Below are 16290 nucleotides of genomic sequence, written 5' to 3'. Positions count from 1 at the left end.
TTTTTATAAATTTCTAGAAACAAATTAGGAAGTTTTAATTTTTGTTTTAATTAAAACTCTTTGTTTTGGGGAAAGAGGTGGCCGGCCAAATAAATTGGAGAAGAGAAAATTATTTTTAATTAAATAAATTTTCCTTTTCATGGCAAAAGAATTAAGGAAGTTTTTATTTAAATTTCCTTATTTGCCAAGACCAAGTATTATAAAAGAGAGGGTAGAGGAGGCTTCATGGAGAACGACTCTATTCTTTTTCTTCCTCTCTTTTCTTCCTTGGTGTGGCCTGCCCCTAGAGGTTCCCCTTCTCCTTCTCTCTTCTCCTTCTTGTGGCCGAGACTTCATCATCTCTTGGAGGCATAGAAGTGGCCGGATCTAGCTTGAAGAAAAGGAGAGAAAGGAGTCTTGTTTCATGCATCCCTTGGAGCTTGGTTGGTGGAAAAAGATCTTCATCTTTTGGAAGCATTGTGCTTGGCCGAAACTTGAAGAAAGGAGAAGAAGGTGCATTGGTGGTTTCTCATCTCGGAAGATCGTTGCCCACACAACGTCCGAGGTTAAAAGAGGAATACGGTAGAAGATCAAGAGGTATTTCTAAAAGGTATAACTAGTATTTTTCCTTTCCACATCATACTAGTTATTTTTGGAAATAATACCAAATACAAGAGGCATGCGATTCTAGTATTTCGAATTTATTTTCGATGTTGTGTTCTTTTGTTTTGTTTTTTTTCCTTGTGATTTGATTGTTCTTTTTGGTTGACCTAAAGTTATTTAAGGAAATTAAATATTAGTTTTCCTTAAAAGACTTTGTCTAGTCGGTGGTGGTTGCTCCCATATCCAAGAAGGTCATGTGCCTCGCCACGTCAGTACTGGAAGCCAATTTTGGAAATTAATATTTAATAGAATTAATAACTTAGGTGATTTGGATCGAAAGTGTTAAGTTCCGCAGGAGATCCAAGTCTAAACCTAAAAGAACAAATAAATTAAACTTTGGATCAAACGTGTTAAGTTCCGCAGGCGATCCAAGTTTAATTTAAAAGAACACATGGTAGCTAGGAAAAAGGTTCAGACCTTTGTATAAAATTTTTGTACAGTGGAACCATTAGGTTTTTCGAGTAGCAACCAACAGGTAAAATATCGAAAGAACAGTAAAAGTCTGCGATATATTGCTGACGGAATCAGTGATCCCGTCGGCCTATTCCCGACGGAATCAGGGATTCCGTCGGGAATCTCCGTTACCTACCGTTTGGTTTTTTACCGACGGGGAAAATATTCAGTCGGTAATATACCGACGAAAAATATAATTCCGTCGAAAATTACCGACGGATATACTATTTCGTCGGTAAAGTGAATTCCGACCAAATTACTCCTGATACCATGAATTTCGTCAGTATTCCGTTGGTAATGTCAAATACCGACGAAATACCGACGGAATATTCAGTCGGTAATAATAGTATTTTTTTTGTAGTGTATTAGAGTCTGGACTACCAGAAGATTTAACAGTTAATTGTGCATAAAAACTATAATATTGACATCGAATAAGGAAGTGTGAGTTCCCATATCTGAATCAAGAAAATTAGACATCATACATAGAAGCCTAAGGATCAAACAAAGTCCCAATTAATCCACCGATTGTCCCTAGCCTAATTAGTCCGCTTGTATTGATAGGTAAATTGATTTAACTTGGCTCGCTTAATTAATACCCCAATTGATCGGTCTAATTAGCTAATAAATTTAGATCAAATCAATTAGTCCACCTTATCAAATTAGTGGGACCAAGTCAACAATTCACCCTAACTAACCAAGTCACTCACTTGGTTATCTTAATACTTGACTAACCCAATCGACATGTTGGATTAACCTAGCCACCCAATATACTTAAACTAAACAATCTACTTAATTTGTTTCATACAATCAACTTGATTAACCAATAAGACCTACCTAGACGGTTTGAGCCACTTAGCTCTTTCAGCCCAATGTTGGCTCATTGAATCCATCAAATATGATTGTCACAACTAGGCTAACTAACTTCTCTTGCCTAGTTAGTGTCCAAATTATAATATTTAAATTATCTTGCCTACTTGACTCATATACCTCGATTTCATCTCTTTCTCTTAGAGAGACTAGTCAATTGATGTAAAATCGTGATAACATTTACACCAATAATAATAATAAAAAACACTAGTCAAGTAAATATGGGGCATGGCCAAAGGGCTCTAGTTAATTATCAAACACAACTAATGAAGTTAGACTAAGACAAGAGTGCCAAAGAAAGAAAGGAAAAAAAAAAACAGAGAAGAAGAGCAATGGGAAGGGGGTAGGGAACGAAAATGAGTAAACATTCTTTGCATTATTAAATTTAAATCAAACTTTAATCCTTATAAAAAAATATTTTATAAACATCGTACTTTTCTAATTTTAAAACTTATTATTTACGCAATAGAAAAATCATATGACACCATGTGTGATATGTTACACTCATTTAGATGAATTAGTAATGTAATAATTATGGAGTAAAATGATAAGATTTTAAAATTTTTAAGCGTATTTCATAATTTTGAAATATAAAATACTTATTTGAAAAGTTTCTCGAGACCTAGAGTAGATGCACAGATATTTATTAAACACATTTCAGGAAAACGATACTTCACCATAATTTTTAAGCATCGTTACCAAATTAACAGATTTATACTTCACCGCAGACTTGGAATCTTACCCAACAAAGTACCCAACCAATCAATCCGTCTCCACAGAGGCATCGCTCAACCGTTCGCCTTATTCCCGCATACACAAACCAGTAAATTTATCGGGTAGGTTAAAGAAAGAGAGAATGCTGATATCAAAAAGCCGTTGGGAGTTGAACAACTAATACTGGCCCCACACGTATGCCATATGGGCCGCATGTCCTCCTTGGACCCCTCCCTTAGCCCCAATTGCACACCCTTATCACGTGCTAATGGGTCCCACATTTTTAATGGCCGCGCAGCTACTGATAGAGCAGTTGGTACTAGGGTAAACTCGGAATAGGTGTAGCGAGGTATCTCATATTTTTCACTATTTTGTAACTTGGATATTGGGCCAGATATATGGTTTGTAACAGTGTTACGCTCTCGAAACGACCGTTATTAAGATGCATGCGCCGGCCACGTCTTCGTCCCTCTGCTGCTTTCTTTAGGTCTCTTTGCCTCCGCGTCGCCCGCTGCTTCGCAAGAGGAGGAGGAGAGGAGAAAGGTTGGAGCGATTCCGGTCTTTCCTTCCTCTATGCTCTTCCTTCTCCCCTTTTTTAGTTTTTTTCCCTACATTTGATCATCGAGAAAGAATAGTGCCGAGCCGGATCGGATCCCTCTCTCTCCTTCAATAACTAGTGAGTTCGTCGTAAAATCCTTCGTTTTTTTTTCCTTCCGCGTCTTCATTGCCTTATTTTGTTCTTGCCGCGGTTCAATTCCATGTGTTAGTTTGTTTGTATGTTGAATTGGAGCGCGGTTACGGAAATGTGATGTTTGCGGTCTTTGTATCGATTGCGATGAAACCGGAAATTCTTTATTTTATTTGTTTGAATACTTTCGGTGGTAATCATTGGGCATAAAAAAATGAAAATTTTAGTGTGTACATCTTTCTTGGCTATGTAAGATGTCATCTGGAGTTGTCTCTTACAGATTTGTATTGCAGATAGAATATTTTGATCGTAAGCCTTTATGATTCGAGTATATTTGCTAATTCTTGTTATCTCTTCATAGGTTTAGCACCGAAATTCCAGATTTTTTTCAGTTGATATCGTAGTGATCACTTAGAAAGATGGGTGTGATATCAAGGAAGGTTCTTCCTGCTTGTGGAAGTCTTTGCTTCTTTTGTCCTGCTTTGCGAGCAAGGTCTCGACAGCCAGTGAAGAGATACAAGAAGCTACTGGCCGATATTTTCCCTCGATCACAGGTTGGTTTAATGTTTTGTTCTCCCTCGTTGTTTCTTCTGCATGTGGTGGTAATGGATATTAACTCAGCAAATCTGGTAATGTTAATAATTTTTACTTTATTGTTTTTAAGTAATTTAGAAATAACATGATCCAATCATTCTCAAATTGTTGCACTAGGAAATGAAATAAGCATTTTATTAGCAACCTCAGGACACAATGTCAGCATAACACAGATGAACTCATCCCTCTCCACTAAGTGATGCAATTAATGCGACACTACTTTTGTGCAAAACTGGATTGGGAAAGCACTCACGTTATGCACCTATGCAACACTGGCATAATATATCATTGATGCTAACTCAATGTATCAATGTAATACTGCAATAGTATCCTTGGCTATAACAATGTAACAATGCAATATGGTGCTAGCGCATCATACACCCAAATGCTTTAGGGGTATGCAAGACTGTGCTAGCTTGTCACCGTCCATCTCATGAAATAGATCATAGCACAGAACTAGTAGCTTTCCCTAGCACCCTGACACTACAGAGAGGTATATTCTGCCCACTCAAGCATGATACAATTGCTGATCAACATCCTCAAAGTGTTACATCCAACCATACAACTGCAAAAACCTAAACAACACCTACCAGAATATCTATTTCTCAACACCAGAGGGAAACATAAAACACCATTTCTTGGGTCCCTTCAAAAAACATGTTCTCTCCCTTCCCTTCTTTGTTGTTGCCCCTTTGGTCCCCTTTCCTCATACTCAACATGGACACCTGAGCTCTGATGGCATCATGTGTGGTTCCAATAGAAGTGGGGCTTATGGATTTTAGCAATAGAAGATTTCATTTTCTCTAAACCTCGCCAACTTGAATCTCCTTTGGAAAAAAGGAGAAATGAAGAAAAAAAAAACATGCCCATTTTGCTTTATATGACTTCTATGTATCAAGATAGCTCTTTATTCCACAATTCTTTGATTCGTGTAGAGTAATAGATTCATTCATGTGAGTTTTACAGGAGGAGGAGCCAAATGATCGGCAAATTAGCAAACTTTGTGAATATGCATCTAGGAATCCATTGCGAATTCCAAAGGTAATTTCTACTGCTTTTCTGCTAAGTTCCTGGTGAGTATTGACTTTTTCACAATTAGCGTGCATCAAGTAGATTGGTTATGCTTTACTTGTGCTTCTTGAGTTAATTGATTCCTGAACTAACTGATTCTTTTGGCACAGTATGACTATGGAAATATTTCTTGTTCAAACTAATTAAATATACCTTCTTGTTATACTGGGCTTCTAAAGTTTTTCCATCTGCATACTGTGAACTACTAGGTTGATCTTTTTAAGATACTATATTGTAGTGCTAATTTCTTCATTTTAAGAATTTAAAGTTGGTCTTGGATCCTGGTTACGATTCATTTTCCAAATGTTTGCCCAACTATATAAAATGGCTTTGATGTAGGCTATCTGAGGCTTTGCTCCTTAGTTTCTTTCTTTCTTTTTTTGCTTTTGTAGAGGCAATTATATCTTCGCATGTGAAAATTTTCAACAGATAACAACTTACTTGGAGCAGAGATGTTACAAGGAATTGAGGCTGGAACACTTTGGCTCAGTTAAAGTTGTCTTGGCCATTTATCGAAAATTATTACTCTCTTGTAAGGAGCAGATGTGAGTTTTTATTCTTATGGATCAATTGTACGCTTTATGTGTCCAAGTCTTATTTTGGTTTCTTTAAATAAGGCATTTTTTTTGTCTTTCTCTCTAGCTTTTGCCAGTATGTATTCATCTTTCTTATTCATCATACAAGCAATACTTAGTTGGATTATATGCACACTTCTCATATGTAATCATCACATTATTTGAAATTTTCTTGATTAGTTTGAATTCATCGAAATAATATCTAAAAAAAAATCTAAATGGCAAATGATAAAAGATCATGCTCTTTGTTTACACAATGTGCACCCTTGATATTGATAAGGAATAAACCTAAAATCTATGTAATAATAATAATAAACTTGTAATTCATGAAGGTTGATCTTAAGTCAGACGTTAATGTGGTAGGCATTGGCAGTGCCATTAGAAATAAATGGTAGAATTTTGCAATTTATTAAAGAATATTCAGGGAGTGCTTTCAATAAAAAAGCAAACGAATCTGAATCTGAATTAGTTTTGGGTCTGGAATTGATAGGGATTCCATTTTAGAATTTTGAACAAATGTTGGATGCAATCTAGTAACATGAGAAGCAAAAAACAAAACATTGTTGCTCAAAAGTACTAAGCAAAATATACTGCAGTGACATATATAATAATGGGGATTAAGTTTGAGTTCAATTTTATGGCCATCTAAAACGTATACAATCCAATGTTTCATGAGCACATTAAATATATTGAAATTTTCTACCACTTCAGATATATCATTTCCAAGAAGATAAGCACATTATATGCTTCTTCCGAAGAACATATTGTGTATGTTTCTTTCATTATTCCCTTATGCAACAAGCTGAGCTAGATAAATATCAATGCTCCAATATCTAGGTGTGTTAGAAATACAAAGAAAAAATAGACTTAGTTTTATAGCTAGCAATTAATTAGACCAAGAGGAAATGTATACACAAGTTGTAATCCTTTTCATACCATAATAATACATGCCCAATCTCTCAACAAATGTTTACATATAATTTAACTTTCTTCGTACTTCCTGAAATTCCATTAATGATAATTCAAAAACTAACAACAACAACAACCAAGCTTTATCCCACTGGGTCGGCTATATAGACCCTTTTATGCCATTAGGCTCTATCCCCTATTATATCATCATTTATATTTAAATAAATTTTATCATGCTTTATTGTTGCTAATATAGTCTTTTTCAAAAACTAAATAGATATGAAATAGCCAAATCTATATTTTGTGCATGAGTGAACTAGACCATACAGGTTCAAGCCTAAAACATGCCTAGAAACTCAACTGTAGTTATTTTTCCTTTCAATTTACTTGTAGTATCAGAAAAAATATCGTGTGTCAATACCATGTAAAGTTTGACTGAATGTTCAAATCTTAAGCATTTTGGAAAGAATGCAATCTGTAGATTGATATTCTTAACATATATTTTTAAAAAATGAAAGCAAAACCCAACTGTCTCTTCTATATACATTCATATCTGCAAACATTTTTTGCATCCTACTGTAATATGCAATGCTAAACTAACAGTTTGTTGAGTTGCTCTAGGGTGATGCTAAACAGGAATCTCTTTTTGTTCTTTAAATGATAAAATCAGTCAATTAGTCCTTAAATTTGAATTTTAGATATTAAAATTTACCTTGTGCAGGCCACTGTTCGCTAGTAGCTTACTTACCATTATCTGCACACTTCTTGAACAAAAAAGACAGGATGAAATGTGTATTATTGGCTGTTATACCATTTTTGACTTTGTAAATAGTCAGGTTAGCCATTTCTTCATTATATTTGCTGCAGTTTAGTAAGGGAATACTTGACCAAAATTAGCATTATTCTGTGTTCGTCTCAGACAGATGGCACTTATATGTTCAATTTGGAAGGCTTAGTTCCAAAGCTTTGCCAGATTTCTCAGGAAATCGGGGAGGATGAGACGATAAAAACTATGAATGCGGCAGGATTTCAAGCACTTTCTTCAATGGTAAGTCTATAAATTTGAAAACCATAATTTCGTACTACTGAAGTGCAGCTTTAGAAAATGCCTAACATGTTCCTGATCTGCTGTAATTACTAAAGAATGTGTTAAACAAAGTTTGAAATTCTGACAACATCAGGGCTCTAGCCAAATGGCCAATCACTAGTTTGACACCATTGTAGCTTCATTCTGTGTTGCATGCCAACAGAAGTGATATGTTTTGTTCTAAAGATAAGAAAGTTGGTGTAATTCTGGAGCAGAAATAAAAGGAAAAAAAGAGACTAGAAAGATGTATATCTCTTTCCAAGATACATTTTATCAGCTATTTGCAGTATAATGTTAATTATTTTGAATGTGATCTGTCCCCTTAAGATGAAAAAGAAATTGAACAATTTAAAATTTTTGCTAATTTTTTATGGCCAGAAGCAGTACAAGTTGTAGTACCACTTTGATGGGCACTTTTGTTGTACTGAAGATGGTTCATGATTGTTTGGTTGTGTATAGCATCTAGCATGGAACATCATTAGATGGAATGAGAAAGCTTTGATTGATATGTTTGATGGGCAATGTGGCCATAGATCATATTTTCTACTTCTTTGTCAAGACTATAACAATGATGCTTCCTATGTAGATTGTAGGTGTGAGACTTGAGGTGGGAGAACTTTGGATACCCCATTACTTATGCATATGTACTATTTTAAGGTGTAGATTTTGTACAATTACTGAACAATTCAATAAAAATGATCTAATTGATTTTAAATATTACTGGCAATGTAGTTTGCATAGAGTTCTATAGAGGGATAAGATCCATGGAGCAGTCCTAGGTGGTTGGATGATGATGACAATTATCCTGGTACAATTGCTAGATTGAGCTAATTGTGCCCTCCAGCATTTACCTAACTTTCCTCTTCTATCAATATTTCACATCAAAGTTACTCCTGAAATAAGATCATTATCATAGTTGACATTCAACTTTAGATAGAGATACTTCATATTCTTTTAATCTAATATGGCTATGTTTCTTTACTGTTTTGCCACAAGTTTCAGAGCTTCATTTTAATTATTTCCTCGAAACATTTGATTCATGACCATACTCTAGGAAGACATACCAATTGATAAATAGATGGTAAACTATGAGTTAATAACTGAAGCAACATTTCTTTTCCATACCTATCCACAGTTTTATGCTTCATCAGCTTATGTTTCTTCTTAACTTTTTCCATAGCTGGATATTGATATAGACTGCTTGATATTTTTGGAGTGTTGCAGATTTGGTTTATGGGTGAATACTCTCACATTTCTTCAGAATTTGATAATGTGAGTAGTTCTTTGTCTTTTCCAGTTTCCAAATAAGTAGACTTGTGCTTACTTTATGACACTTCAAAAGCGTGATCTTCTTGGAGAAATAGTAAGATGATACTTATTTCTTCAATTGAGATAATTTGGAACTATTTTTAATTCATAGATAGGATTTATTAAGAGGCTTGTGCAATTATTTGTATGTATAATATTTTTTATATTTAGTTTTCTACTTTAGTTTATAATGTCGAAACCCTGAAACATTTCTTTTAATTTGTCCATGTGAGACACGTTATGCTTGTAAAGTGAATACACTGAGATATTATACTTCCATCACAGTAGTAATCTTTATCTCTAATCATGATGCAGGTTGTTTCAGTAGTATTGGAGACTTATGAGAACTTTAATAAAAAATCTGACAAACCCAACAACGACAACCAGGACTCTGATCATAGATGGGTACAGGAAGTTGCTAATACTGAAGGTCAACCAAATCCTTCTTCGGCAATGACTAGGGTTCCTTCTTGGAAAAGCATTGTTAATTCGCGGGGTGGACTAAACTTGACCATGTAAGGCATTATCCATGGATACATGGCTATTCATTTGTAAACATCCATTTATTTCACATATATTTACCATCTCTTGTTGCTAAATAGGGAAGAGAGCAAGAGCTCCATCTTCTGGTCTAGGGTGTGTTTGCATAACATGGCAAGGTTAGCCAAAGAAGCAACAACAGTCCGACGTGTTCTAGAATCTTTATTCCGATATTTTGATGATAACAACTTGTGGTCCCCTGATAAGGGGCTTGCTCTCTGTGTGCTGCTGGAAATGCAAGAAGTAATGGAAAACTCTGGTATGGTGATTCTCTGCTACTGTCTTTTATGATATGCACTATAGAAAGCAGCTAAATGGTTTGAGGAATTTTATGGAGATTACAGTGACCAGGCAATTCTTATTCTGTTCTGTTATTTGCCCTTCCAGGTCAAAATGCACACCTTTTGTTATCAATATTAATTAAGCATTTGGAGCACAAAACTGTCATCAAACAACCAGAAATGCAGCTCAACATCATTGATGTTACTACACGCCTTGCTGAAAATTCACAAACAAAGTCTGTATCTGTAATAGGTGCAATAAGTGATCTTGCTAGACATTTGCGTAAAAGCATGCAGAATTCAGTTGGCATGTCAGAAAAGGGGGATGCTATGATCAAATTGAATATAAGATTTCAAAGTTCTATTGATCAATGCCTCACTCAGTTGTCCAAAAAGGTGAGCTTTTTATGATTCCTATAGTTTCTATTATATTTTATTTCTGAAGGAACATTTATCTATATTTCTGCAATATCATTGTAAGGAATGCATAGCTTTGTTGTTTGCATACAGATGCATGCAGATTGAAGTTCACCGTATTCTTAGCAACACCTGCTATATGTAAGAACAAGATTTTCTCCTTTTCATTGTTTAGGTTCAATAACATGAGAATGCTAAGATGAATGTCTATGTTCTTACAAGATAAAACTAAACATGATACTATGATTTAGGAGCAATTAGATATGACTTAACGGATGATAACATTGGATAAAAATGGTATGGTCATCTTCAGAGATGACTAATTTATTTTATAGAGACAAGTTAAATTGATCCTTCAGAGTGCAAGGGATATGGGGCCAAAGAAATTTCTATCAACATCAATAAAAGTGATTTAATGATTTAGATATCACTAGCAATATAGCCTTATAGAGTACAACCAAATGGTGGATTATATCCATGTATTGCGATTAACAGCTTTTTCTTCTTGTTGTCGTAGGTTGGCGATGCAGGTCCTATTTTTGATATAATGGCCATGATGTTGGAGAATATCTCAGCATCTATATCAGCAGCAAGATCCACAATTTCTTCAGTTTATCGTATGGCTCGGATAATTGCATCAATACCAACCATGTCTTACCAGAATAAGGTAAGATCCCAGTTTAGTGCCTCTTAAGTTTTGAAGTTTTTTTTTTAATATCTTGTAATAATAGTTTCCTCTTGCCTATGATATAGATATTCCCTGAAACCTTGTTTCATCAATTACTCCTGGCAATGGTTCACCCAGATCGTCTAACACATGTTGACGCGCATCGCATCTTCTCTGTTGTTCTAGTTCCATCTTCTGTTCGTCCCCGATCCTCTGGCACTGAAGCACCAATGTCAGCTGACCTTCAAAGGTCTCTGTCAAGAACTGTCTCTGTGTTTTCATCTTCAGCTGCTCTATTTGGCAAACTCAGAAGAGAGAAGTACTCATTCAATCAGACTGGACTTCAAGACAATGTAAACAGAGTTTCTCTCAATGGTGATGGACAAGCAGTTAGCAATAATGACTCTCGTATGCAGAAGCTGCAATCAACTCTAAGCCGACTACGTAGCACAGTCAATCCTCCCCCTTCCAACACAGACCCAAATCTTTCTAATAATTCTACTGGAGAAATGGTATGTTCGGTCCATTATATTAAGTTAGATCAATGTTGTCAGATTCATTGCTTCAGTGGTATGTAGATGAACATTTGACTCGTATTTCAAACTGATTGCAGGAACAAACTTCCCTTGATTTGAGCAGCCAACAGATTATGCTTATGCTTTCATCCATCTGGGCTCAAGCAATGTCACCTGAGAATACTCCAGAAAACTATGAAGCTATTGCTCACACTTACAGTTTGATACTTCTTTTTTCTCGGGATAAGGTTACATTTTGATATTTCAATTTATATTTTGCAAGAAGAAGCTCATTCTTAAAATGAATCCAAATCTTCTCATTATAGGATTATGTTAGCTGGAAAAGATGTAGCTACAACTTGTAATCCTATTGTACATACACTGTAAATTGGAAAATATATTCAAATCATCTCATTATAGGATTAATTTAGTTGAAAGAGATATAACATGATCTTGGGAGTTGTCTTTTCCTATTGCAGATGCTATAAAGTGAAAAAACCTAGACTCTGATTAGAGCATGATGACCTCGGTTTAATTTGTTCTTGTTTCTTTCTTATCTGGTTTATTTCCATACAGGTGGTTTTCTCTCTCTCTTTCCAGCTTAAAATTTCCTACTTTTCAAATCAAAACTAAACCAATAAATTTTTTAAGTTTGGTTAGGTTTGATTTATCAGTTTTAGGTTCTTGATGCCCACTCTTACAACTCATTTGGCAAAATACTTTGGTTGAAAATTTTGCTGACTACCTCATTCAGTATCTTCCAGCGGTTCATTCTGTTTCAATGTTCTTTTTTCAGCACAGCAACGGTTGCTGTAATTTGCTTACCTTCGAAGTTCAATTAATTCAAACATATTACTATTTGGATTGCATTTGCATACAAATTGGTTTCTCATTGGCTATGCTTATTTTTTTTCCTTAAACTTTTCAGATGCAGACTTCAGTTAATGAGGTTTTGACTCTTAGCTTTCAGCTTGCCTTTTCATTGAGAAGCCTTTCGCTTACAAGAGGAGGTACATTTCAAAGTACTACAATATTTTTTACATCAAATATAATATATATTTGTCTTATAGCATGATGTGTTAAAAGAAAACATTCAATACAACTTAAAACTCCTAAGGAGACAACTTTTCACTTGGGGAAAAAAATCAAAAGGCCACCCCTTATTACCCTTTTTGTCAAAAGGGCACCTTTTTTTATTTGAAAAAGGGGCGCCCTTTTGACGAAACTGATAATAAGGATTATGGAGTGCCCTTTTGATTTTTTCCTTCACTTAATGACCCCAACTTTAGGATTGGAACTGTTATTCATATGTCATATGGTTATCAGTTCCTAGCTTGTTGTAAAGGTAATTTTGATTTGATCAAATGGCAGCATGGCCCTCAATTCATTTATATGACTTAGCTGGCAATTTCTCATAGTTCTTTTTACCCAAACATACAATTTTCCTGAAAATGGTTTAAAATAGAAAATCACTTCATCCCCTAAAAAGTCACATTGGCTAATGATTCTTGATGCTTTATAGGCCCACTTTCACCATCACGCTGCCGCTCTCTTTTCACATTGGCAACAGCGATGATTATCTTTTCCTCAAAAGCTTTCAATATTTCGCCTCTCATTCCAACTGCCAAGTCATCTCTTACTGAAACAATGGTAAGCAACTTTTTGTTACATTGATAACTTAGTTTGTATTTGTGCAGATTCTTTGATATAAATACTTGAGTAGATTTGTCTCATGAGGCTTGATTTACCTTGATATTTCAGCAGAAACCAGATTGGATAGACTGACTATTGTTATATAGAACTAAAATGGTCTACTCTTCTTCTTCTTCTTTTTTTTTTGTTGAAATAGTATTTCTTCTCTGCTCCAGAAAGATAAATAAGTCTTCCAACTAATTCTCATACTATATGTTATTTTGTTGCAGTCACCATGACTCAGTTTAGAACCGTGTCATGGTAGCATACACTGCTAGCACTTTTTTTTCCTGTCATTTGATGCTTACATATGTTCCATGATAAATATTAACTTTCATAACTTGATGTGTTCGTTAGGTTGATCCATTCCTCCAATTGGTCGAGGACAGTAAACTTCAGGTTTCAAAAGATGTTCCTGATCACCAAAGAAAGGGTTATGGATCACAAGAGCATGATAGTGCTTCATTGGAATCTCTTTCATCAATATCAGCAGAAGAAAGCCAGACAATTGAGGCTATGGTTTCCATGATCGTCAACAGTTTGGGAGATTTACCTGATGTAAGTACTGATAGTCTGATTTTGGTTTCAACTTACTAGATTTCTTCCTTTTCTCGTTCAGTAGTTTTCAAATTGTTTTTTGGCTACAACTGTTATTACTGATTTTTTTGGGTTTTTTCAGTCAGAGATATCGACTCTAAGACAGCAGCTACTCAGTGAATTTTCTCCAGATGATATTTGTCCACTGGAGTCCCAGTTTATTGACTTTCCTAGTTTTGCTCCAATGTCCACAAATAACGACTCTGAACAGGAGGTACTTAAAATCAAATATTGCAGGTGGTTCGCATTAAAAAAATGAAGCTGTGATAGATATTTTTTTTCTTTTTATGTAGGCCACAAATGCTGCTTTTACAATAGATGATGACTTAATCGAATTATTCGATAACCCACCAGAAACTGGATCACGACAGCTGATGGAGTCCAATCTTCTCAGTGTCAATCAGATACTTGAATCAGTACGTTTGCAATCCTATTGATGTCTTTAGCATAGTTCTAAATCTTTCTAAACATGTACATATTATAGTTACAGGTAGATCATATTCAGTAATGAATTAGAATGAGTTTCTATCCTTTTAAAGTATATTTAATAGGAAATTCATAGTATAATATGTCATATTTGCCATCGTATTTGATCGGTTATTTATTTCACAAAAGTACCTCAACGAAGGGGCCCGATTGAAACTTCAAGTGCAAATGGTCTTCCTCATGCACTTTTAAAAAGTTCACAAAAATTACTCAGAGACTGAGTTCAGAAATATGAAATTGTGATCTTATGTTCTTTGAACCATATTAAGTTACATCATCTCTAAGTTTCAATTAGTGTCTTCATGTTAAGGCATAGACAATTGGATATGTCAATGCCCAATGTTTCTGGAAAATATAAGAAAAAAATAGTATTATACTGAAGAACATTTTACCGACTTTAACTCCATTGTTACCTTCAGTTTACTAGATGGGCTTTCATACTATCTGTAGAGATGATGGCTTAAAAATGGTATAGGTTCTTGAGACAGCATGCCAAGTCGAAAGATTATCAGCATCGAGCAACTCCAATGTGCCATTCAAGGAAATGACTAGCAATTGTGAGGCTCTTCTGTCAGGAAAGCAGCAAAAGTTGTCTGTCTTCATGGGTCCCCAACTCAAACAGGACATCTTGACCGGCAACTCTCTAGACCAGAATGATGTGAAAATACCGTCTGCTCAACCATCCCAATGGGTATGTAACGTTAGGATATTTAATTCTTGTGTGCTTGTTCTTACATATTTACAAACTTTCTACATGTGGTCTATACTAACATTTTCATATGTTCTCAATCAAGATTCCATAATTCATTACTTGCCCTCGAAACCCTTCCGTTCGCACATAATTTGCATACTAATAAATGATGGTTCACCTTGGCTTTCCTTCTTTGGAAAGATTCTAATTGAACTTTCTTTGTCCTTTTTCTTTGTTTTTTTTTTCTAGGAGCTGGCAATCTTTGCGGTTTAAGCCTACATAAGCTAACTTTACATGATCATTATGCTTGAGACTCAACCAGAAACATTGCGAATATTACCTGATTTACCTTATGTGCAGGTTGGAAATCCATTTGTCGAGCAAAACTTCATTTCATATCCCTACCAAGCCCCTACCTCATACTTTTGCGGCACGGAGCTCCATTGCCAGCCCCAAATGTACAGGCTTCCTGCATCAAGCCCCTACGATAACTTCCTAAAGGCTGCCGGGTGCTGAAGGAACAATTCTTACTTGTCGTAATGAGCATTAGTCTTTGTATCTTCTCCTCTACATTCTTTTGTTGTGTTTTATTTGGAGAAAGAAAAAAAAATCCAAGAAACAAAGAGATGGTTTCAGTGAAGTGAGTTCCTAAAATTGTTCATGTCGAGCATTGTGATTATTGTCCTCTAAGTTGTGTATGCGTATGAGAATTGTGTGTTTTGTGAGAGGTGTGCACCCTTCAACAACCATCATTATTCTTTTCATTTAAAACATTTTTTTCATATAATCATTTAGGGGAAAATTTCAATTCACTCCTTAGACTTGACTTTACTTTTCCATAATCCCGTAGGTGGGATAATCATCTTACTTCACGGCAAAAGGTGAAGCCGCTATTTTAGCAGCCCTTTGAGGACGGTCCAATATATAAGGGAATAAGTTATGGGAGTTTATCTAGTCTCAGTCGAATGGTCTTAGTAGACATAAGGATATAATAATCTAAAATAATATTTGTATGGAATCGAATTATACCTGTTTGATGGTAAATCCTGCCTGCGTACAATAATCATCTTACTTCTCGACCTATCATACTGTCGCTTAAGAGGGCTATTTTGATAATTTTAAATCTACTGGGTGCCTCTATAAAAAAATTAACTCCAAGGATGAAATATAATTTTCTATTTAATTTATGTTGTTGGCAAATTGATTAAGAAATTTTAAGTGTGACAGGTCAGCGCCCATTTAATCGTTATAAAAAATGGAAATAAAAAATAAAATTCTTCTTCCTTTCAATTTCGAAATTGAAAGAATAAAAAAAAAATGGCTCTATTTTTTTATTTCCTTAGTAATTTATTTCCATAAATTAATAGAAAATAAAATAATTATTTTTAAAAAAATGATATGCTCAAGAAAAAAATCTCAATGAAAAATTCAAGGATAAATACATAAATAAATAATGAGACATACAAGAAAGTGAAATGATAGATCATAAATATATA

At 34.9% G+C, this 16290-nt stretch overlaps 1 protein-coding gene across 3 annotated transcripts; it reads left to right on the top strand.

Moving 5' to 3' along the window:
* Nucleotides 1–3131: 3131 nt before the first annotated feature.
* Nucleotides 3132–15455, top strand: LOC121988680 (protein SEMI-ROLLED LEAF 2-like). Of its 3 annotated transcripts, none has more exons than XM_042542232.1 (20): nucleotides 3132–3352; nucleotides 3726–3918; nucleotides 4925–4999; nucleotides 5459–5574; nucleotides 7235–7349; nucleotides 7433–7561; nucleotides 8825–8872; nucleotides 9224–9423; nucleotides 9511–9707; nucleotides 9836–10125; nucleotides 10664–10813; nucleotides 10900–11325; nucleotides 11427–11576; nucleotides 12257–12338; nucleotides 12851–12978; nucleotides 13378–13578; nucleotides 13700–13831; nucleotides 13911–14033; nucleotides 14579–14794; nucleotides 15155–15455. In XM_042542232.1, the coding sequence occupies exons 2-20, from the start codon at nucleotides 3784–3786 to the stop codon at nucleotides 15308–15310; spliced, it is 3069 nt and encodes a 1022-aa protein (XP_042398166.1). In that variant the 5' UTR covers nucleotides 3132–3352; nucleotides 3726–3783; the 3' UTR covers nucleotides 15311–15455. The 3 variants fall into 3 exon arrangements, with proteins under 3 accessions (XP_042398166.1, XP_042398167.1, XP_042398168.1); XM_042542233.1 differs by having other exon boundaries at nucleotides 3142–3219; XM_042542234.1 differs by lacking the exons at nucleotides 3132–3352; nucleotides 3726–3918; nucleotides 4925–4999; nucleotides 5459–5574 and having other exon boundaries at nucleotides 7437–7561.
* The last annotated feature ends 835 nt before the right edge of the window (nucleotides 15456–16290 follow it).

Source organism: Zingiber officinale, chromosome 6B, assembly GCF_018446385.1.
Source record: "Zingiber officinale cultivar Zhangliang chromosome 6B, Zo_v1.1, whole genome shotgun sequence".
Lineage (NCBI taxonomy): Eukaryota > Viridiplantae > Streptophyta > Magnoliopsida > Zingiberales > Zingiberaceae > Zingiber > Zingiber officinale.
Note: the sequence above shows the minus strand (reverse complement) of the source record. Positions and strands in the feature narration are given on the sequence as shown.

Bases quoted from the DNA above. Each gene is read 5' to 3' on its own strand.
- LOC121988680 (XM_042542232.1), top strand. From the start codon at position 3,784: ATGGGTGTGATATCAAGGAAGGTTCTTCCTGCTTGTGGAAGTCTTTGC. The intron at 5,000-5,458 runs GTAATTTCTACT...AATTTTCAACAG, and splicing joins ATCCATTGCGAATTCCAAAG to ATAACAACTTACTTGGAGCA. The intron at 13,579-13,699 runs GTAAGTACTGAT...GGGTTTTTTCAG, and splicing joins GTTTGGGAGATTTACCTGAT to TCAGAGATATCGACTCTAAG.